This window comes from Azolla caroliniana, unplaced genomic scaffold, assembly GCF_043228905.1.
Source record: "Azolla caroliniana isolate FFs.n. ecotype wild unplaced genomic scaffold, voAzoCaro1.0.p SCAF_20, whole genome shotgun sequence".
NCBI classification, from domain to species: Eukaryota; Viridiplantae; Streptophyta; class Polypodiopsida; order Salviniales; family Salviniaceae; genus Azolla; species Azolla caroliniana.
The window spans coordinates 8,711,014-8,734,514 of NW_028230455.1; the positions used below are offsets into that span (position 1 = coordinate 8,711,014).

The 23,501-nt window shown below is 38.7% G+C and overlaps 3 protein-coding genes across 3 annotated transcripts; 1 reads left to right on the forward strand and 2 right to left on the reverse strand.

The window, feature by feature from the left end:
* The first annotated feature begins 2,636 nt into the window (after positions 1–2,636).
* Positions 2,637–15,344, forward strand: LOC147850904 (uncharacterized). Its single transcript, XM_087335756.1, has 12 exons — positions 2,637–2,977; positions 10,521–10,590; positions 10,729–10,925; positions 12,090–12,165; positions 12,247–12,330; positions 12,473–12,552; positions 13,500–13,626; positions 13,868–13,927; positions 14,005–14,055; positions 14,131–14,292; positions 14,475–14,607; positions 14,895–15,344. Exons 1-12 carry the CDS (start codon positions 2,712–2,714, stop codon positions 15,257–15,259), a joined length of 1,671 nt encoding a protein of 556 aa, XP_087191882.1. The 5' UTR covers positions 2,637–2,711; the 3' UTR covers positions 15,260–15,344.
* Positions 15,345–16,153: 809 nt separating this feature from the next.
* On the reverse strand, positions 16,154–19,168 carry LOC147850905 (pentatricopeptide repeat-containing protein At2g33680-like). The gene has a single exon (XM_087335698.1). The coding sequence runs from the start codon at positions 19,052–19,054 to the stop codon at positions 16,454–16,456; it is 2,601 nt and encodes an 866-aa protein (XP_087191824.1). The 5' UTR covers positions 19,055–19,168; the 3' UTR covers positions 16,154–16,453.
* A 948-nt stretch (positions 19,169–20,116) lies between these two features.
* On the reverse strand, positions 20,117–23,237 carry LOC147850906 (thylakoid ADP,ATP carrier protein, chloroplastic-like). Its single transcript, XM_087335700.1, has 10 exons — positions 22,857–23,237; positions 22,472–22,528; positions 21,993–22,055; positions 21,854–21,910; positions 21,669–21,752; positions 21,443–21,511; positions 21,245–21,357; positions 20,975–21,144; positions 20,715–20,793; positions 20,117–20,547 (listed from the first exon to the last, which is right to left on the reverse strand). Exons 1-10 carry the CDS (start codon positions 23,181–23,183, stop codon positions 20,436–20,438), a joined length of 1,131 nt encoding a protein of 376 aa, XP_087191826.1. The 5' UTR covers positions 23,184–23,237; the 3' UTR covers positions 20,117–20,435.
* Positions 23,238–23,501: the final 264 nt, after the last annotated feature.

The window sequence follows — 23,501 nt, forward strand, 5'->3', positions numbered from 1 at the left end:
ATAGGTATTGCACTTAGTTATGGAATGTTACATGAAATACCATTCTCTTCGAGAACTAATTAGAAGTAAAACCAAAGAAAGACATCAAAAGATTTGTGATTGCAAAGGAAGGTATACTTTCATGCGATAATAGATATGTGATAATTCTACCTTGCCAAAGATTGAGTTCTCCACACATCTTATACCCTCCCAACATATATCTTTTTACTTTCACATTTATACATTGTTAGGAATGGAATCTATATGTGACCTTATAAAGTATAGTTGCATGCAAAATGTAGTGAGAAATAGCCAAAAACAACAGTGCATCTAGTAACCAAGAACAACCAATGAAAACGAAGTAAACAAGTCCAAATTATGAATAAAAAATGACACAACATTATAGTCATTTCTATTGAGCCTTAGGATTTTAATTAAATAGACCCATAAAATGGAAGTAAAAGAATCTCATGAAGGAATGATGAGGAGAAGTTAAAAAACAATCAAATGAAATTATTGCAATTAAAGTGGTCTCCAAGTAGAGGAAAATGAAGAAATCAATGTGTTGGAGATCTTGATAATGTCCAAAGATGGCATCTGCAAATTGAATGATATATGCAAGTGCCATTGTTTTTATCATGCCACCTATATCAAGCCATATATACATGTACATGCAAGACAAATTGCAAGGAGATTTTTAGAGTGGATCATTAATCTAGACATAGGAGAAAAGCAACCAAAACTTGAGAGTTCTTTTCTTGGCATACCCTATTAACATTTGGTGCTAAATGGAACTTAGATGGTGAGCTAGTTTGATTTTTTTGTTTTTTGATTATTTAGATTTTGACCAAATTCAATGAATATGGATGGGGTAAACATTTTTTTTATGAGTGATGACCCAATCTTCCTTTATCTTACTCCACATCCCATATGCTTATGGGGGAGGGGCTCATCAACCATATGTATTGTTTTTAGTGAGTGAGTGAGATTGAGTAATTCATGTTTAATTAAATCATATATGATAAGTATTGACTGTTGCATGGGCTATGTTAGCCACTCCTTTGACAATTTTATTTTGATTCCAAATATAAAGAAGACAGCAGTATTGGCTCACAACAAAATACATTCAACTTTTATGGATTCATGTGCTTTGAAGGTTTTTTAGCCTTTGGCAAGATGCAGTGGTATTTCTAGCAATGCCCTTCACAATCCTTTATGTCAATTCCTTATTTTCAAATGACATTTTGAAAATGAATAGATATCAACAACCACTCTTGAGGAGCTAACAACTTATAGCATGGATAGCCCTTGTCTATGGATAACCTAGTAGATGTGTAAGTATGAGAACTAGAGTACTCAACCTAGATGAAGTGTTGGAACACAAACCTTAGATGCTCTCACATGTCTCCAAAGAAGCACCTCTCATAATATATTTATGTATATCAAACGTCGTTATTGCTTATTTTCCTTTTTTGTTATTATGTATTTTCTGAAGTGCCATCAATATATTAACTATGAATGTTCAAAACCTAATCCACCTTGAGTAGGAGACCCGATTAGCCACTTGGGCAACTAGCATGCATTGAGTAGCAGATTTACTTTGATCAATGTTTCACTATTTAGGATCAAATTTATCTAACTCTTTCAATGACACTCCCGACACTAAAACTTTGAACACATCCTTGGTAGTAATATATGCATGGCACTTGTTCCTCGATGATAGCTTGACCTCAATAATGCGTTTGCTAGACAACCCCAACTTTAATACATCGCTAGCATTATGGAACGATGGAATGGTAAGACGTATCAATGATTCAAACTGAAATCTAGCTCCATCCATCTTGGGTAGATGTGGACAATGAGGAATAAGAAAGACGAATGAGAAGATGATGAACAAACCGTACTCGGGCATCAAGGAAGTGTTTGGAAACCAGAGGAAGCAAATCTCATGTGTTTTGTAATGGCCTCTAAATCAATCATCAATCATAATGTACATACATATGTACATGCGCACGTGCGCACACACACACACACATCCGGATTCCGTACATGCATTACAGGCATGGATGCATACATATTGATATATATATATATACATTCATACATGCATGACACACACACACACACACACACACACACACACACACACACACACATACATACATCACACACACACACACATACATCATACATGTATTACATACATTACATATTTTCATCTTCATTTGGGTTTTTCTGCATTTCCATGCCGTTTTGGTGGGCAATTTGTAAAACTGAATGGTCTCCCTGACCTTCTGCTCTACGCTCTCATTCTGTGTGGTTAGAATCTTGACGATGAGAGGGGGGAGAGTCTTTCTTTCCTCTCATCATTATTCATATCCTATTGAGTCACGCACCCCACCCCCCTTCAGAGATTCTCTCCGCCTCCGTCTCCGCCTCCGCCTCCTTCTCCATCCCTACCTCTGATTTCTCCTCCTTTGAGCTTTCTCCATTCCCTCCTCCTATAATTTCCTCTGCACAAGAAAGAAAGAAAGCGACATAAAAAAGAGAGAGGCAACGTCGCCGATCTCTCCCTCGCCCGCCCTTGCGAAGGGACTTTCCTCTGTCAGATCTGCAGTCGGGCTCCACAAAGATCTCCTTTTAAATTCGGTTTATTCTCATTGATATAGGCTTCAGCCTCATCATCATCATCATCATCATCATCATCATCAGGTTGAGGTCCTTCAACCGGGATGACCTCAATTTCTAAGCGTACAGCTCCCAATGAAGCCCATTCCTCTATGAATGCTGACCCAGAAGGTTTTTTCTTCATCCCACCTGATCATCATCAATGGCCACCAACAATGGAAGCAGTAGACAATATTGATGATTTGAATCGGCCTCTCCCTCGCAACGTTGTGTTCGCATATGGCGTTGGTCACATGCTCAATGATCTCACCGCCGCATCCTGGTTCACTTACCTCCTCATATTCCTCACTGATGTTGGCCTATCTCCAAAGTACACCTCTGTCTCTGTCATTACTGATCTGTTTTTTCTTTTCCTTGTTGCATCTTAGCCTCGTGTTCATTTCAGCATGTTTTTTGAAGCTTAAAACACAAATTTGCTGATTCTATTACTCCTTTGATATGAAACTTTAGATCATATGCATCACGCTTCCTAGTTACTACTAAACTCAATCTGCACAACATGAAATTCCTTCGAAAAAAATCTGTGAAATGTACTCAATTTGCGTAGTTAGCATCTTCTAGCCATAGTCTTCATTCATCTAGCTTATAAAAAGAAAAACCTGCTGATTCTTGTATAAGAAGCCCCTTTGGGTATTTTGTGAGTACGAAGCTGAAGTACATGTTATTGCTAAATGCTATCAGAAACATCTCTTACTGAATATAATTACAAAATGGACATCCTTTGTTTCAAGACAGGAAATTCATTTGTCATAAGCATTCAATCCATATAAAAACTCATGCTTTCGTAATGCTCAAAAAAATGAAACCAGCATTTCGAATGTTAGAAGAGAAACTTCCCTGATTCCTGTATAAGCCTTTGATACTTGCTGAATCTTGTGTCAGAACGGCCATCTGTACAAAATGGAAGTCTTTTGTGATAGTTACTCAATCTTCAAAGAAGAACCTGTCATTTCTTTAATAGGAAGCTGCCCATTTAAACCCTATTTCAAACTTAAAATATAACTTCTTATTCAACTGATACCAAAAGGAAATCCTTGGCGATAGATACTGAATCTGTACTGAAGCTTTTGTTTTTCTGTGATATGGAATGCTGAACCAATGTTTGTTAACATCCATGTCCTTTACTAATTTGGTGTGAGACTTTAGATTACTGTCACAGGAGGTGTTAAATTTTTATTTACTTTTTTGACATTATTTAGTATTTATTTTGCTTTTGTTTTTATTTAATTATAACTTATTTCTGGAACTCTTGAAATTGGGCAAGTAAAGCCAACGCGAAATGGTCTATAATAAATGGTCCATAGCCAGATGAGCCACAATCAGCAGGTCCCGAGATTGGCATGTAGTCACCCCAGTTACGATTGGATTCCAATTCTAAACTTATGCCTTGTAAAATCACTATAGTAGAGGGCTTACATAAATTTTCACTTAGCAAGGCTAAGATATATTTTTGATGAGGTTACACATGCCAAAGTGAGAAAGATTTGTCAAAATTCTCTAGGTAAGAGAAAAACAATAGAGTATGAAGCTGCAAGGATCATAGCGGGTTTAATCTCTTTTCTAGTGTGCTAGTCATAGAGTACTATGGAGGCTCTGTTTCTAGAGTTTGGATTCTATCTTGTTATATTGTTTATTAATTAGCAATAAAAGAAATGCTGAAAAGGTGCCACTCTTTGGGCCCAACAGAATGTCAGATTCTTTGTTGAGGATCAAATCACATTCCTGGATATGAAGTTAATTCACAGTAAGACAAAATCTCAAGTAAATTGGTGTTTATATTAAGGCTTTACTGCCCCTCGAAGTTCCTTATGTTGGTTTCAATAATCATTGGCTATTTCCTTACCTTGAATCCAGCTTCAGTGGCCTTGCAAAACACTAAGTGAAACTTGAAAAAAGCTTGTAACAACAAAATGAGATCATTTTGATAGGGAATATTTTATAATAAATGCTATCTATTTTATGCATTTTCTGACGTGCTTCTTGTTTCTGATGTTCTTCTTGAAAGAGAGGTGATGGCGTGGTCAGTTGCTCCAAAACACCAAGGGAGTGGGCTGCTGTGTGAGGGGAGAGATGTGAGAAAAGCTGTTAATAGCAGCAGCAGAACAGTTGTTAGAACAAAATAGACACAGCCAAACTATGATAAGGCTGTTAGACAGTAGTAGAAAAAATGGTTGCAAAGAGTACAGACACAACCAAAGAGTAGAGCTTGTTTGTAAGTAGTAGCGAAAATAAAAGTCTTTACAAAAGAGGCTGGTATAGCCTATTTATACAAAACTAGGGAAAGTGGGTGAAATGGTTGTTTGGTAGTTAAGTGACTCTTGTATTACCAAACAGGTTCAATAAACTAGGAATAAGAGGGAATATCTTGGAAAAAGTGGAAGAGAGAAGGCATTTAAAACGTTGCAGATTCTAGAGAGAGAAGGCATTTAAAGAGTTGCAAATTCTAGAGAGAGAAGAACTTATATTGTAAAAGAGAGATAATAAAGATGGAAGAGAGTGCAGGTCTGGAGTTGCCACCTTCCAACGCCTCCTCTCAGCTCCAGAACAATGGTCCAACATTGAGTTGATTGAGGAGCGGATCAATGGCTTGCCTTGGAAGTGGCTTAGTAAATAAATCAGCCACATTTTCTTGAGTAGGACAATATGCCAAGTTGATGACTTGTGATTTCATTAATTCACGAACAAAATGGTAGTGCACTTCAATATGTTTTGTTCTACCATGAAATGCTGAGCTATGCCAAGGCACGAGCACTTTGGCTGTTAGTGAAAACTGCAATAGGAGAGTCTTGCAAAACACCAAGGTGACAAAATAATTGCATTAACCATAACAACTCACAACAAGTATCCAAGTAGTCTCGATATTCAGCTTCTGTTGATGAAGTAGAAACTAAGTTTTGCTTCTTTGATTTCCAAGAAATCAAGCCTAAACCTAACATAAAACAATAGCTAGATGTGGACCTTCGAGAATCAATATTACCTGCCCAATCAGCATCCGAGTAGGCAACAAACTCAATGCCGCCTCTAAAAGACAGACATAGTCGAGTGTGTTAGCCAAGTACCTAAGAACTCGAATAGCTGCTTGTCAATGACTTTGTCTTGGAGCACTTGAGAATTGGCTGAGAATACTCACGCTATAGTACAAATCAGGCCTGGTGTAAGTTAAGTGAAAAAGAGACCCAATTAACCATCTATATTTGGTGATATCTTCAAATATAGGGGAATCATCTTCACGAGATAGCTTTGAGTTAGGATCCATCGGACAAGAGAGTGGCCTGTAATTTGACATGCCATAGGTCTCAAGGAGTTACTTGAGATACCTATGTTGGCTGAGGAAGATACCACCATGTGATTGATAGACCTCCATACCTATGAAGTAATGGAGAAGTCCTAGATCAGTCATTTCGAATGTGGTCTTGAGGTCAGCACGGAGCTCTTCGATTTTAGAAGCAAGGGACCGTGTAATTAGAAGGGCATCAACATATAATATGATCAAGCATTGTAGATTTTCTTGGGAAAAGACATAGAGATAGTTGTCAACATAACAATGCTTAAACCCAAGTGAGTGAAAGAAGGCATCAATTTTGTCATGCCAAGCTTTGGGAGCTTACTTTAAGCTATACAAGGCTTTACGTAACTTGTAGACCATGTTTTTCCACTCTGAAATCTTGAAACTTGGAGGCTGTTCAACATAAACTTCCTCTTTCAAGTCACCATTAAGGAAGGCTGTCTTGAGATCTATTTGAAAGATGGGCCATTTGGGGTGATCAGCAAACGCAAGCACACATCGAATAGAGGTGTACCTTGCTGTTGGAGCAAAAGTTTCCTCGTAATCCACTCCTTCCACTTGTGAGTAGCCTTTTGCAACTAAATGTGCCTTGTGCTTATCCAAAGTACCATCCGCATGGTACTTGGTCTTGAAAATCCATTTCAGTCCAAAGACTTGTTGATGTTGAGGCCGTTGGACCAGCTCCCATGTATGATTCTGCTCAATGGAATCAAGTTCAACTTCCTTTGCTACTTGCCACTTTGGAAGAACAAGGGCCCCTTTTGCTGTTGTGGGTTCTTGTGATTGCACAACAATGCACAGTAAGACAAAGTTGCATGAGTGAAGAGGCCGTTGTGACCTACGTGTTCTATTCCTGTTGGTTGGAGAACTAGATGGTACTCATGAAGTTCAGCATTGGAGAGATGAAAATCACGAATGGTGGCTTGAAGCCACTTGGGAAGTGGTGGAAGCTGGTGTGTAGAGGGATGGGAAACGAGTGGAGTTGAGGGAGGTTTGAATTTTTGGCAAAGCTAGAGGTTGAGTAGGAGGAGATGGGGGGCTTGAAGGTGAGACATCTTCGTTCTAAAATAGGAGATTCCAGAGAATTTGTGATTTCAACCATGAACTTGGGTGAAATCCTAGAGTCATCCGGCTTAGACTCCACAAAATGAACATCCCTAGAGATGACTAGGGACTTTGATTCTAAATCCCATAACCTGTAGGATTTAGATTGTGTGCTGTAACCAAGAAATTTGCATTTCTTGGTTTTGGACTCAAATTTAGTCCTTTTATGATCTGAAATGTGAACATAAGCATCACAACCAAAGATTTTAAAATGAGATACTTAGGGCATTACACCTGTAAATGCTTCTGTAGGGGTCATTGCAGCAACTACTTTTGTTGGGCAGCAGTTGATGATGTAGACTGCTGTGTTGACAGCTTCACCCCAAAACGAGAGAGGAAGATCAGATTGAGATAGCATTGTATGAGCCATCTCTTGTACTCTCTGGTTCTTCCTCTCCACAACACCATTTTGTTGAGGAGTATTGTGTGTAGAAAATTGGCGAGCAATGCCTGATTGAGAGCAAAAACGGTGGAAAGCTTGGGAGATAAATTCCCCACCATTGTCGGACCTAATCTTTCGAACTTTCTTTGATGTCTCGTTCTCGACAAGAGCTACCCATTCTTGAAATTTGGTGAAGGCTTGAGATTTTTGTACAAGAAAATAAACCCAAACCTTACAGGTGAAATCATCAATGATAAGTAGGAAGTAGCGTGCACCACCAAGAGTAGTGGTTTTCATGGAACCACAAAGACCCATGTGCACTAACTCCAAGATAGATGTTGCACGGTGAGTGGCTTCATGAGGGAAAGGCTCTCGATGTTGCTTGCCATGAAGACAAGCAACACATGGGCTATTGGGAGTTTTGAAAATAGGAAGACCTTCAACTAGCTGCGAAGAGGAGAGCTTTTGAAGCGAATTGTAGTTGAGATGACCGAACCTAGCATGCCACAATGTGGGATCTTCTTGTGCCACCAAGGCATGAGAGCCTTGAAGAAGATGAGCTTTGGATTTTTCCAAGGGGCTATGGGAACTTTTCAGGCGATATAAACCCCCTTGTGTGCCTCTAGCTACAATTTGTAGGCTGTTGGTGTCAATGACTTCCAAAATTGAGCTATCAAAGTAGACTCCATAACCTTGCTTAGTGATTTGATAGACCGAAAGTAAGTTGGTAGATATGCGAGGCACATGTACCACATCTTGAATAACGGCTGGTTCGTCATTTGAAGAAGTGTTAGGAAACACATTACCCACACATGAAGCCTCAATACTTGCGGCATCTCCTATGGAGATTTGGGAGGAGCTAGGCTTCACATCATGCAAAATGGATTTGTCATAAGTCATGTGTGCAGTGGCACCACTGTCTACTAACCACTCATCAATGGTTGAGGTAGTTGGTCCAGCCAAATTTGAAGAATGTTCCTCAATGCCAAGGAAAACTATTTCTTTGGTTGAGTGGACCGAGTTTGATTCAAGTGTAGATTGACTTTCGGTAGAAGAAGTTTTCTTGGCTTTGTCCCTTTTCTTTTTCCGACAGTCGGGCTGAATGTGACCTTTGTAGCCACAATAATGACAGGTGAGCTCCTTGTAGGCTGGGTTGTTTGGGGGTATTGGATTGGTTTTGTTATAGGAGTTGTCATTTTGCTTCCACTCGTCTTTACTTTTCGCATGTAGAAGCGTCTCATTGGAAGTTTGCGCACTTTTCTTCCTTGTTGCCCTATCTTGTAGCATGCCAAGAAATGTATTCATATCAGGTGTGTTGGGAAGAAGAGAAATTGTGTCACAAAATGCTGAGAATGACTCAAGCAACATCATTAGATTATGCACAAACTCAACTTCAATTGACTTGTGTCCCAAAGAAATTAGTTCCTTTTGGAGAGTAACAAATTGCATTATTTGATCCATGATGTTGGGAGTGTCTTGAATCTTGCAATTTGCTAGTTGGCTCTCAATAGCTATCATTTGAGCATGATTAACTCGATGATACCTCTTTTTGATGGCTGCCCATAGTTCATTGCCTGTCTCTTCATCTGTATCTTGAAATTGATGAGCGATGCTCGGTTTAATATTAAACATGAGGAAAGCATGAGCACGAGTATCTTTATCTAGCCAAGCTTCAATCTTAGCGTTAGATGAGGAAGCAACTGATTTGGTTGAGGATGAAGTTACCAGTGGTTTCTTGTCACTGCCATTGACTACATTCCATAGACGATGGTACTGTAGCAAGGTCTTTATTTGCAGTTCCCAATCCAAGTAATTGTTCCCATCCAAGATGGACTCTTTGGGGAGTTGGGGAATGGTTGATGAAACAATGGTGGCATGTGAGGCCATGGATATCCTCCTCTTGAGCTACAACTAGACAATTTGCAGCAGCTGTAAGTAGATGCTCAGGGTCTTTCTACTCCTCCCTAGATGCTAGGTGAGGCTTAGATAAGGGGAAAAGGAAAAAGAAGAACCTCCTCTGTAGGTTGAAAGGGTGGCTGCTAAGAGAACCTCCTCTATAGGGTTGGGAGAGAGGGATAAAAGAAGATAGGTCTGTGTGCTTTTTGGCAAAAAAAAATATCAGGCTGAGGATATGGAGACCTCATTGCTCTGATACCATGTGAGAAAAGCTGTTAATAGCAGCAACGGAACAGTTGTTAGAAGAAAATAGAAACAACTAAGCTATGAGAAGGCTGTTAGACAGCAGTAGAAAAAATGGTTGCAAAGAGTAGAGACACAGCCAAAGAGTAGAGCTTGTTTGTAAGTAGCAGCGAAAATAAAAGTCTTTACAAAAGAGGCTGGTATAGCCTATTTATACAAAACTGGGGAAAGTGGGGTGAAATGGTTGTTTGGTAGTTAAGTGACTCTTGTACTACCAAACAGGTACAATAAACTAGGAATAAGAGGGAATATCTTGGAGAAAGTGGAAGAGAGAGAAGGCATTTAAAGAGTTGCAGATTCTAGAGAGAGAAGGGATTTAAAAAGTTGCAGATTCTAGAGAGAGAAGAATCTGGATTGTAAAAGAGAGATAATAAAGATGAAAGAGAGTGCAGGTCTGGAGCTGCCACCTTCCAACAAGAGAAAGTAGAGAAAACTATGTAGAAAACTGACGAGAAAACCTTAGCCGCTAAAAGTCCCTATCACATTATGAGAAATTTGGGGCCAATTCTTATTGATAAGTGACTTTTAGATCATTTTCGGCATGTTCACACATGGCTAATGACCAAAAGTTATAAAGATAATGTAAATGCCTATAACCCCCCAACTTGGAGCCTAAACATATGGTAAAAATATGTTTGGAAAGTTGTCAAAGAAATCTTTCATATACAAAAAAAGAGAGTCGTTGGGGCCTTTATCCCCAACACTTCCCAAAATGGTACACACAAACTATGTGCAGTTTGAAGAAATTTATTTCTGATAATTACATTTGGTAATAGCAGACGCTTTGTTGAATAATATATAATATTTTGCTCATGCAATTAGAAAAGATGCAAAAGGAGGTTTAATAATTAAATTGATGCAGTCTTACGCTTTTTTTGACAGCGAAGCTGCATTTGTCATGCTATCTGGACAACTTGCAGATGGAGTTGCGACTATTTTTGTAGGAAATTTGGTGAGCCAGTGTTCATATATTATCATCTGGACTACATGGTTTTACAAGTTGGTGTAAAGCCCGTTTAGTTTTCTATAGTGCTTTTTTTGAAGGCTGAAGCAGATTAAATATGGTTGAAAACATTTTTGGTTCATGCAGATTGACAATTATGGGCATTACAAAATGTGGCATGTTGGTGGCTCTCTATTAGTGGCAATATCTTTTTCTTCTGTGTTTGGAGGATGTTGGGTATGTGCCATTTTTGGAACCTACTCTCAGTTAGCTACAACTATTGCATATAGTGTCTTTGCAGCAATATTTAATGTGGGGTGGGCAGCAACTCAGGTGTCACATATGTATGTCTCCAACTCTCTTGAAACCTGTTGTCCTTTATTTTCCTTTATTTAGAAGTGAGAGGAAGTTATCTTTGAGGTACATTCTTCTCTTGCAAAATATGAGGAAGTAGGTGTCATGTTGTAATGTGATATAAGGAATAGGTTGGCGACACCCTTTCTCAAAAGAGAAATTTGTTTAATAGTAAAATGTATACATGATTATAACCTTCAGGGAATTGCACTTAATTTTATAGGAATTTCAAAATTGATCGTACTCTTTTTGCAACTTGAAGTTTTTGCATTTGTTTTCTTATTATCCACTTAACGTCTGTATGATGTCCTGAGTTAAGATATCGAAAAAATAGGGTCAATGTTTGCTAAATTGCGAGTTTAATCTAAGAAAATTTTGGTTCCTCCTTTCATGACATCACCTCATAGTGAACTCTGGAGAGGAAAACTTATATTGGCAGGCTTTTGATTTCTTGACATAAGTTAAGGATTAATAACAGGTTGGGAATGGGAATCACAGATATGAATGGAGCAAAGAATGATTAGATAGATATGCAGTACAAAGATGGAGCACTAAAGGGAATCAAAACAACAATAACATTCTGTTTTGTCACTGTGTGCCTATCTAATATTTCTTTTGTTCCACCAAAGTTTGCTTTGTGATGAGGCATGGAGCAGTACAATGCTACATTTGATACCACGGGGGAATGTTTGTTCAGTTTATTTTATGTAAGAGAACCTATTATTACTATCAGAAAATGGTCATAATAGGAAGTTATTTCTATTCCGAGAGGGTAATTCTCTGCTTGAGATTCTGGATATATCCCCTTTTTATACAGCATGGAAGCCATTTCTTATTTGTACATCCATCATGAAATGGACAGTTATGAGATGGTAGATATCATTTGATGACATAAAATGAGCCCTATTGTGAGTTGCTGTGAGTACCAAACCCTGGGAAACCCCTTGGTGTACACCAACATCTCTGAAACTTGTGCATCAAAATTTAAATTTTGTATGATTATAAACATCAAAATAAGGATATTATTACCGTTTATGAGTTGTTTTAAGTGCATAAATTATCATGTAAATAACTAGTTAGCCATCTAGATTTATGTTTTTCAAGTAATTTCCTTCTCTATTGGGTACTTACTGAAAGTTGTAATGTTATTGAAGGGCTTTAGTGAATTGTATATCATCAAATGCAACAGTCAGAGTGGGACTCACCAGTTGTCGTAATGCTTTCACTATGGTTTGTAGCTTATGTTTTTATTTTCAAGGCATTCCAAATGTTAAGATAAAGTATATCTCACTCAAAATATCCTATAAACAGGTTGCCAATCTATGTCTATACGGCATTGCCTACTTTGTTTTTGGAGCATTCCCATCAAAGGGTCCAGATGATGTAGAGAAACAGGTATTCCCCAACTGGTAACACTGACCATCAAACTGAAGTATCTTTTTTTAATGATATGATATCGAGGTATCTGTTGTATCTTTTTGGAGATTCAAGTGTGAGTTGTGAATATTAAATTTTTATGGTTCCATTTAAATTGCAGTATCGCTTGATAGCTCGTGCATCAGTACTCTTAGGTTGGAGTTCCATCCTTGTCTTCTATGCTGGAGTAAAGGAGCCGAGGTAAGCCTTCATGAACTCAAAAAATAAAGCTACATGTTAAAATTTGTATTCTATACACTTGTCTCATTCTCTTTGCATTGTTAGAATTAAAGGAGATTTCTATGAACATCTTTGTGAGAGTAAACTAGTGCCTATGAGGTAAATCTTTCTGACTTCTGAGGCATAGGTGGTGGTAGCAAGTACCTGGAAATCTCTTCATGAAGCTCAAAGTTGATTGGATCTGTTAGGAGGTTGGTTACCAGTATATGTCTCTTCGGAGTAGCGGTTATCCTAGTATATATCATCCTAGGGCTCTGTGGGGGGTTTGCAAATGGTGCTATCTAGTGACATTCAAGCATTGTCAATAGGGGGCAGAAACATCTGTAGTAGGAAATCTCACCAGATATTTCCAATAAACAGTACTCTCCCTGGAAGATTGCTGAATTTGTCTTTGGCCTTGCATAAGTAGGCATCTACGAAAATAATTCTCCTTAGACTCCACCCCTTATAAATCAGGTTTTGTGGTTAAGATTTAGAAACTGCTTTTGACAGAACTCCAGTATTCCATAAAAGATTTAGATTTTAAGTTTTTGGGGGCTGTTGAGTTTAGATTTTTAGGGGGCAGAAACACCTGTAGTGGGAGATCTCGCTAGATATTTCAAATAAACAGTATTCTCTCTGGAAGATTATTGAATTTGTCTTTGGCCTCGCATAAGCAGGAATCTACGAAAATAATGCTCCTTAGCCTCCACCCCTTGAAGAATCTGGCCAGTGGCAATATCTATAAATCAGGTTTTGTGGTTAAGACTCCAGTGTTCCATAAAAGTCCTTACATAATTAGATTTTAAGTTTTTCGGGCTGCTGAGTTCAGTTGTTTTCAAACATTTTCTGTATACCAATATACAAAATATCTAATAGTTTTAAAGATGAAGTTTTCTTCTTAACTTTTGGGTTATAAATATTTGCAGGCTAGAGCATCTTCTGGGGCCTGCAGATTGTCCCAGAGTTTCATGCTTATCCTGGTTCAAGAAAGTGCTTTATTACCAAGTGGCATTTGTGTATATGATCACTCGTCTTACAACAAATGTGTCCCAGGTAAATTATTCCTCTAAGCACCGAATATTTATCCAGCCATAATAAGAAAATCCCACTCTTTAGAAGTTCAAACCACCACATTCTCATGAGATTACTGAGATATATTATAGGTCAAAAGTTACAAGACACATAAACTGGAAAATAAGTTAGCCCAGTCCTGCAGAAAAACGCAGCATAGCTTTCTTATTATAAAGGAAGCTGTCTTGATGGATGGATATAATGTTCTCCTTGTGAAATGCAGGCTTTTCTTGCATTCTACCTCATTGATGATCTTGACATGAGAGACTCTGCTAAAGCTGTGGTATGCTTTTTATTTGTGCCCTAATTTTCATAACATTTTCTTTACGTTAACCTTTTTCTTTGCTCTATCTTGATAAGGTCCCAGCTGCTATATATGTTTGCAGTTTCTTTGTATCCATAGCACTGCAGGTATGACTTTGAAATTGATAGTTTTAAAAAGCATAGAAGGTATATTGTCACATATAATTTATTTGTTCATTTCAGGAAATGGGTGGCTGGACAGGACAAAGAATCAAATACTTTTTCACTCTGGGTGCCAGTCTGTGGATATTATCTGGAATGTTTATATTTTTCTTAAGCAGCAGCTCACAGAATTTAGTATATTTGCTGGCTGCCGTGATTGGAATTGCAAATGCATTAATGACAGTATGGTTTCTATCCTGGGCCAGTGAAACTTTTTGTTATTAATTACAAACTGTGGTGTAATATTAGTGCATAGTCATGTGATATTGTTTCATCCTGTCATTGATTGTTTACTGCTTTGTATGAATTGACATCAGGTCGCTATTATATAAATATGCATGCATATTAATTTTTTCTGGTTTCAGGTTACAGCTGTAAGTATGGAAGGCATCTTAGTTGGGCTGGACATCAGTGGATGCGCATTTGTTTATGCCTCTCTTAGCTTCCTGGACAAGTTTGCTTGTGGCATCGCTTTGTTTGCCATTGAAGCACTCAATAGTAAGTCTATGCATAATTTATTTATATAAAACAGGAAAGTATTCACTCAATCTTGGAAGTCAGAATTTGAATGATTGATAATATAAGGTTTCCTATTTCAAAAGGAAAACACAACCTCTATTTTTCTGTCAAGCCTGTGTATCAAAATATTGACAATAAGGACGGTATGCCCAATGATGGCAGTGTTTTGTTTCTCACGATAGACAACCCAAACATTTGCATGTTTAGTCATATCACCTGTCATTTGAACATTAAAATGGTTTATTAATTAATTATATGCTTTGCAGCCAATGATGGAAGATGCAGACCAGAGGCATTAGGACGGAGACCATGTAACTCATCAACTGTGCGGATGACTTTAGCATTAATACCTGGAGGCTGTGCATTTCTGGGTGTATGTGCCACATTAATAATGGATTTGCGTACCACATTACATGCTACAGACCTCCAAAAACCTCTGCTTTCACGTGAAGATTTAAATGAACCAGGTTATCCGTGGAAAGACAACAAAAGTCCAACCTATGTGTGGACAGATCAATTTTCTCATGTAAAGACCTATGACAATAGTCTTTCTGTATGGAATAAGATTGCTTCTAGGACATTTAGGAGATGGGGTAGTGGAAAAAGAGATACTTCAGGTATGCTGCATTAACAATGCAATCAGTCTGTATCATTGTACAGTGCGTTTGTCTGTAAATTCAACAAGTTTATTAATTCATTTTTACCCTTCTTTTCAATGTGTATATCATTTTTGCACATGTGTCAAGAAGACTTGACTAGTTAACAGAAAGTTCACACCTGTATTTTGATTTGTCGTTGCCCCAGACAATTAAAAGTGAGTGGCACTTTTTTTCGCATGCCCATCTCTATATGCACCAATGGTGTGCCATCTTTAGTATTCATATTAAGTTGTCCATGAACCTACGATTTGCTGTGTTTCCACATTCCAATGTTTCTTTGCATTCACATTGAAGGCTCTAACATTGTGTTTGTTATTTATATGCATGTTCTGTGGGTTTTCTAATTTAGATATCGGTAGTAGTAAACCATTTCTAGTGCTTGCTTAATTAACAAGGTTCAATTTCCATTTTGATTACCAAGTAATACTAATTTACGGGTTCATAATTGGTGTTGAGCTTGTGCTACGGGTTCAGGGTCGCTGTCACCTCACATCTAAGGCTTTGATCAATGGAGGCCTTAGGTAGTTTCTCCTATGGAGGTAGGTGGATTCATAAACTAATCTACCAACTATCAAGAATGAGGAACACAATATCTAACAAGGTTCACAAACATTGAACCACAAAATCTTGGAAGAGCAAGACATGGAACTCTGTTTGAGCATTGAAAGTAAGTCATCAGCCAAGAATAGGGGACTTAATTACAAGTTAGATTGTCTTCATGGTCACCTCCCAATTCAATACTTTGACATAAGATTGCAATTCATGGTTGTTGAATTGTTTGATATACATGATGCCCTTTTTTATTATTACATCTTCTACCAGATATTGGACCATCAAGCACCTTTTTACCTGAAGTTAAGGTTACAGATGTTGCAAGTTGCAAAGAACGAAGGCAACGTTAAATATAGTTTGAAAATAGGTTTTTCTTGGTCATCCATGATTCCTTGAAATATGCATATGCAGTTTCCGTATCTTTTCTGTGCAGTTTTTTTTTTCCCTCTGCTGTTTCTGCATGCAAGGAATGTTGAAAGAGATTTTCCATGAATAATGGCACAAATTTGGTGTTTCTAGGAAAGAATGATAGGTTCTGGCAATGGGTGTTGGCTCCATCCCAAAGCTCTTCGGATTGAGTCTTTCCATTCAAGGATAGGACTCGGAACTAGTGTTTAGCCCCAACCCAAAACCTCGTCAGTTTGAGTATTTTGCATCCATGTATGGAACGCCTTGAACAACCCTAGTTTTTCGGGTTGAGCTTCTTGCGTTGAGGCATTCATGTAGATGTTAGACATGCATACATATGCAGTTGAATCACTTTCTGATAGTTGCACTGCATGTTCAAAGGCATACCTCCCAACATCCACGTTGTTCCACTTCCGACAAGCTCCAAGCAAAATAACCCACACTGCCATATCTGGATGGAGTGGCATGTTGTTAATGAACTCTGCTGCCTTGTCTATAAGACCAGCCCGGCCGAGGAGGTCAACGATACATGTGCAATGCTTAAGATTAGGGATAAGATCGTAATTATTGTCAATGGCTTCAAAGAACATCAGCCCTCTTTCTAGTAGACCAGCATGACTACATGCATTAAGAACACTTACAAATGTAATGGAATTTGGTTCTGTAGCTTCATATACCATTCTATTAAATACATGAATAACCTTTTCACTTTCGGCAAGTTGAGCATAGCCTGCTATTAGAACATTCCACATGACTTGTTCTTGGACTGGAAGCCCCTCAAACAAGTCTTCTGCTTCAGCAAGAGAGCCACAATTAGCATACATATCAACCAACATATTGCCAACTAGGAGTTCTCCCTCCAATCCTCTCTTAATAATATCAATATGCAGTTCCTGCCCTTTAATTGTGGCTCCAATACGGCCACAAGATTTTAAGAGAGACACAAATAAGACAGGATTGGGATGAATATGATCATTTTCGATGTCCTCCATAGCATCCAACACTTCCTCATAAAGATCATGTTCAATATAACCAGAAATGAGGGAAGACCAAGATGCCACATCTCGGATTGGAAGCATGTTAAATAGTTCTTGTGCTTCAATGAGTAAGCCACATTTAGCATACATGTCAACCAAGGCATTGCCAACATATGATTCTCTTTCAAACCCTGCAATTAATATATGAGCATGTATTTCCTGGCACTTGACAATTGTTCTTATACTGCCACAAGCTTTCAACGTGCAAATAAGAGTCACTGCATCTGGTATAAGGCCCTCTATTTGCATCTCTTTAACACAATCTAATGCTTCATCACCATGCCCATGTTTTGCATATCCAGCTATTAATGCATTCCAGGAGATTACTGTTCGACTTGGAAGCATGACAAGTAGTGCCTGAGCTCCTTCAAAATCACCACATGTGGCATACATATGGACCAATGTGCTACCAACAAGGAGCTCTTTTTCGAGCCCTTTCTTAACAATCGCGATATGTATTTCTCTCCCTTGCATTAAGGCTTCCATGCTGCTGCAAGCTTTCAAGGTGCAAACAAATGTAATCGAAGTTGGAGAGACCATAGATGCTTTCATAATTCCAAAGCTTTGGAGTGCCTCTTCGCCATACCCATGCTCAACATACCCTGTAATAAGCACATTCCACAATACCACGTCTTGGGATGGAAGTTGATCAAATACTTGCTCTGCAACTTGAAGTAAACCACATTTGATGTACATATCAACCAAAGTGTTGCAAATGAGATGTTGTGTTTCTAGACCCATGCTTGTGATTTTGGAGTGCATCTCTTGTCCCTTTTCTGTGGAACCTAAAAGGGCACAAGCTTTCAGGCAGCAAAGGAAGGTGACATCATCTGGTGAAATGCCTTCTTGTTTCATCTCTTCAAACAAGGAGATCCCTTCCTCGGCAAGCTCCTGCTCTACATATCCAGAGATCAATACGTTCCATGATACCACATCTCGATTGGAAATTTTATCAAACACTACTTGGGATGTGTCAAGCCAGCCACATTTCGCATACATATCAACCAGGCTGTTACAAATGGGGAGGTCTTTTTCCAAACCTTGCATAATAACCTCAGCATGCAATCTTTGTCCTTTAACTTCATCTTGAATTCTTCCACAAGCTGTCAAACCACATAGAATTGTGACAACACTCAGTGAGATGCCTTCTTTTTCCATCTTTTCCAAACACTGCAGTGCTTCTTTACCATATCCATTATCTGCATAACCTGAAATCAATGCATTCCATAAGACCACATCACGCATGGAAATCTTGTCTAACACTTCCTGTGCCTTTTCGAGGGAGCCACATTTCGCATACATATGAACTAAAGCACTGCATACAAAGCCATCACTTTCCAGCAAAGCTTGCCCAACAATATCCTTATGTAATTTGCCACCCATATCCAAATCTTTAAGATCAGTACAAGCCTTTAATAAGGCGACAAATGCATGTCCACTAGGGCGCAATATAGAGCTATTTTCTTGCATTTTCTGATACATAAAGAGGCAAAGTCGAGGTTCCTGACATTTGACATAGCCAATTATAAGGAAAGTCCATGAAGTCTTGTCTTGGTAAGTTAATTTGTCGAAAACTTGGTGGGCATGAGGGGGGCTCTGAGCTTCCATGAGCATGAGGATGAGATGATTGGCTATGGAAGGTAACGCTTCAAGGCCAAGGAGGCACAGAGAGGCCTGAAGGTGCAACATATGCCTTAAACAACAGCAATCTTTTCTCCTTGAATGCTGCAAGATGCATGAGATATCGTCTATGGAGGGTGGTAAGAACATCTTGCATTAACATCAGAGCCGTGCAGACGAAGAAGAATAAGATCCGTTGATCATTGATGAACAATGGTATAGAGAGATGGAAAAGTTCCACCAAATTGCTTGTGGTGACTTGAGGACTGCACAGGACGATACGTGGCGTGGCGTCTGAACGAAACGCAGTTTTCTCATAATTCTATGCTTGCATTATTCAAAAATCACAATTAAAATTTGAGATTAGAAGTAAAATTCCCAAGATGCCTTAGGATAAACCCCTTCAGATTATCAACCAATTTAATCAACGATTGATGAGTTCTAATGAATTATGCCTATTAATCAATTTTAGTTACATTATGTTTATTGGAAACTAGAAAATTATGCTCATTGATCAGTTTTAGGTTCATTTATGTTTACCATACCAGCAATTTATGCTTATCATGGACCAGGTTTGGTTTAAGTTAATCTGGTCTAAGTTATGTTTCTGGCACACTATCATATTATGCTTATTTACCAGTTTTGGATTAAATTCCGTCTATCAGTCCTTGGTACGGATGATACACTATTAGGTTGAATAGGGACTAGCATGTACACATCATAAATGTTTCATTTAGTTAGGTCATTTGCTTGGATTTTGAGAACAGTATCAAACATCTTTAGTCTGGACATTGAGTTGAAGATAGTGAATCATATGATTTTGGTGCACATAAGGAGATTTTGAATGAACTATAAAAATTGCTGAGTACAGTTGAAACAAAAGAATCAGATAAACTGTTCTTTCAATTACAAACACTACTAGACCCAATGAATACTTGTTCATGCTGCAAGCAACCAATTAATTAATATAACAGAAGCAAAACATTATCAAGATAAAGCAATGGACATGCTGCATTCAAGAATTTCGAGTATCATTACAGGTTTTGGTATTTTGCATACTCTAACAACATGCATGGCTATTTACCAGAATTTCCAAAACAAATACACGCTTTTGAAAGAAAAAGCATCACAACAAATTTCAAGAAATATTTTTCAATGTCATGCAAATAATGCTTTAACTGGTTCATCAAATGAAATGGAAAAAGAAACATCTAGAAAAATAATATCTACGCCATTTCTTGGGGCAGTTAAATCAACATTTCCGTCTCTATGTTTAATGCTCAAGTTGGTTGGAAGGTCATTCAGAATTACAGTCTGTCCTTCAAGCTGACTCTACATAGTACACACTACAAATGTGCATGAAATTAAAAAATTTGCATCAGATGGTTTCTGAACCCCGATGACGTAAAATACAACAGAAGGAACTCAAATGCCCTTTTTATCCCCAAAATTGTGGAAGACAGCACCCTGAATCATGACTTGCAATTCACAAGAAAAAGCACTATGCATGTGATTCCCAGAAGAAATGGATCTACAACTGAGACTTGGCAATCTGTTCTCTTCTCAATACGAGCAGCCGTTGAAATTCTTGCTGACTAGCACTGATCACTCGCTTTGCAGCATCGAAAATGGTTAGGCGGATACTGCACTCCATAAAAATAACCACAGGAATATTTAATTAAGAGTACCAAAGAATATATGCATAAAAAACCATAGGCCATCCTTAATTCTCTAACGTTAAGGCAGTATCAGAGAGAGAGAGAGAGAGAGAGAGAGAGAGAGAGAGAGAGACACACACACACACACACACCTGCTAGTAGGTAGAGTTTTAAGAGCATTTGGAATAAACCCTCGGTACAGCCCAACAACCCCGTCTCTGGCTATTATACCTATGTACACCAAGTTTCATGCGTCAGTAGTATGAATAACATGAGGCATTACATCAATGAGGCTGCCATTCAGGGCATCACTACTAGCTAGTTTGCAATAGGTAAAGACACAAGGCTTACGATGCCATAGTCATAATACTAGAATGTGAAATAATGATTTTCTAGGAGAAGGGTTCCTTGCCTGGAAGAGCATCAGCAACATTGAGAAAAGGTGTGCCTTTCATTTGTAGCTGTCTTCGAACTGTATCAAGTGGATAGCACATCGATGTGGCTAATGTTGCAGACAACAGAGCTGTAGTAAACGATGCTGCTGGAGTTTGCCGAACATCCTCTGGAAGAGATTTCTTAATTCTGGTTACATGCCAAAAAAATATGTAGTTAAAACAGAATAGGAGATTCAAGTTCCTTCATGGAGAAGCTGATACTTTAGTACCAAGCTCTAACTGCTTACAGGTCAAAGGCACAAAAGTTCAAGGCAATGTATGGGGCAATCCCTAGCAATGATGGACCCAGGCCCCTGTAAAAGGACAACATGCCTTCTTCACGAAGCATGGTTGACGCCACCTGTACACAAAAGCGTGTTATTCTCATATGCTCAATGGATACAGTTTTTTGCACAATAACGCTGTTTATGATTCAAACTACTTGCCCCAGCCATAGATTTGCCAACAGGACCAACTGCTAACCGTAGTCGGAGTACATCGAGTGGATAAGTAACCTACAAAGTGACCAGAAAGTTTCCACAAAGCAGCACATTCAAAAAAGCCAATTGTCTGCTGTATAATAAGTATATGAATCTGACTACTAAAGAAACACAACTTACAAATTGTTCAAATTACAAGGATGAGATGAAACAATATGATAAATATTTTTACCAAAGTAGAAGTCATGCCTGCGCATGCGCCAGCAGCTAATCGGCCCCCTACTGACAACTCCTCATTGCTGCCTTTAAAAAATTTCTGACCATAGGCCACATAAAAAATGGACGGGTTATGCATCCATCTCCTGGACAATAGCATACTACACATCTAATACGCGTCTTCATACCAAAAAGGTGTACCTTGTAAGCTTCATATGCAAAAAGTTGCACAGCGCTGTATGGAACAACCCTTATGACCTATGGTAAAGAATGAATGATAAGTGCATGCAATCAAAGGACGGTTGGCCCAACACAAACAAGAAAGCAATCTCATGGGTACCTGAGGGATGTTCCCTCTCCAATACCCTCTCAATCCTTCATCTTTGCCAATCTTCATTGTTGTCTGCCACAATGAATTCCCGTTATGTTTGCAACAATCTGAAATGATAGTTATTACTGGAAAAACAATTCTCTCACGAGCAGGAAAAATTTCTTCCTATCGTAACAAAAAGTTGTATGTCAACATTAAAAGTAGAGATGGTTTCATTTTTCAAGTTCATGGCTTGGTTTTGTTCACGCACATGTCAGTAATAATAGGTATGTTTTGAAGATTACATCTAGATATGTATGAAAGCATAGCTACCCTCTAAACATCTTTCCTCCAACACCATAATTGCAATCATTTGTGGTTCCTTGAGTTTAAACAAAGTATATTTACTCCAACACCATAACTGCAATGCATTTGTGGCTCCTCAGAGTTAACACAAAATATCAATGCTAGTTGCAATTTCATGCACACACTGACCAATCAAGATATACCTCCAAGAAGCCCAGCCCTTTCTTTGCAGCTTCTTCACTAGCTTTCAGACTATGGACCTGCAGTAAATGTTAAATAGAGTCTAAGAGAACTTTCATCAATAGACATACACATACTTGGTACACATACACGTACATATACACACATGTACACACACACACACACACAAATACATACATACATACACACACAAATACATACATACATACACACACAAATACATACATACATACACACACACACACATACGTACATACATCCACACATACATACATACACACACACACATACATACATACATACACATGAACATACATGCACATACATGCACATACATGCACACAATTTTTAGCAATGCGTACATACAGGTGGACAATGAATTGCTACCTGCATTGAGAGCTTGATTCTATCCAATGGGGCAGTGACAGTTTTCGCCGCCACACCTGCAACAGCACCAGCAAGGAAGAGGGCTGCATCTTTGGGCAGGTAGGAGAGGGTGGCCAGGGGATGCTTCCACAGCTGCTCTGGGGAGGGGTGCTCCACCTTATCATGGTCTTCTTCAGACTGCATACCCCATTTGATTAAGGGAGCAAAGCTCAAGGAAGCAAAGGCATGACGGGTAGAGCTACAGCTAGTGCCACTAGAGTGGGATAGCGATAGGGTAGAGGGTGCAGCTGGGTGGGCCTCAAGGTGATGGCCCCCAGCCCCAGCCATTACGTTAATTTTGCAATGGAGGCGGGAGACATGGCCTAATTTGCTACTCTGCTCACCATCAGCAGTCGCAGCAGAAACGCGCAGCTTGCGGTGGACCATTTGGTGGGCGGCAGGGGGAGCTTCTGCTTTGCTTCCTCCTTTGCTTTTGGAGAGGAAGAGTTTATCTATCTATCTATCTCTCTATCTCATACAAACACAGTTCTTTTACTTGGGTCCTTGCTACATACATATTTAGCTTAGCCATGCCCATCCAACCCACCCATACACATACATACATACATACATACATACATACATACATACATACATCAAACATGC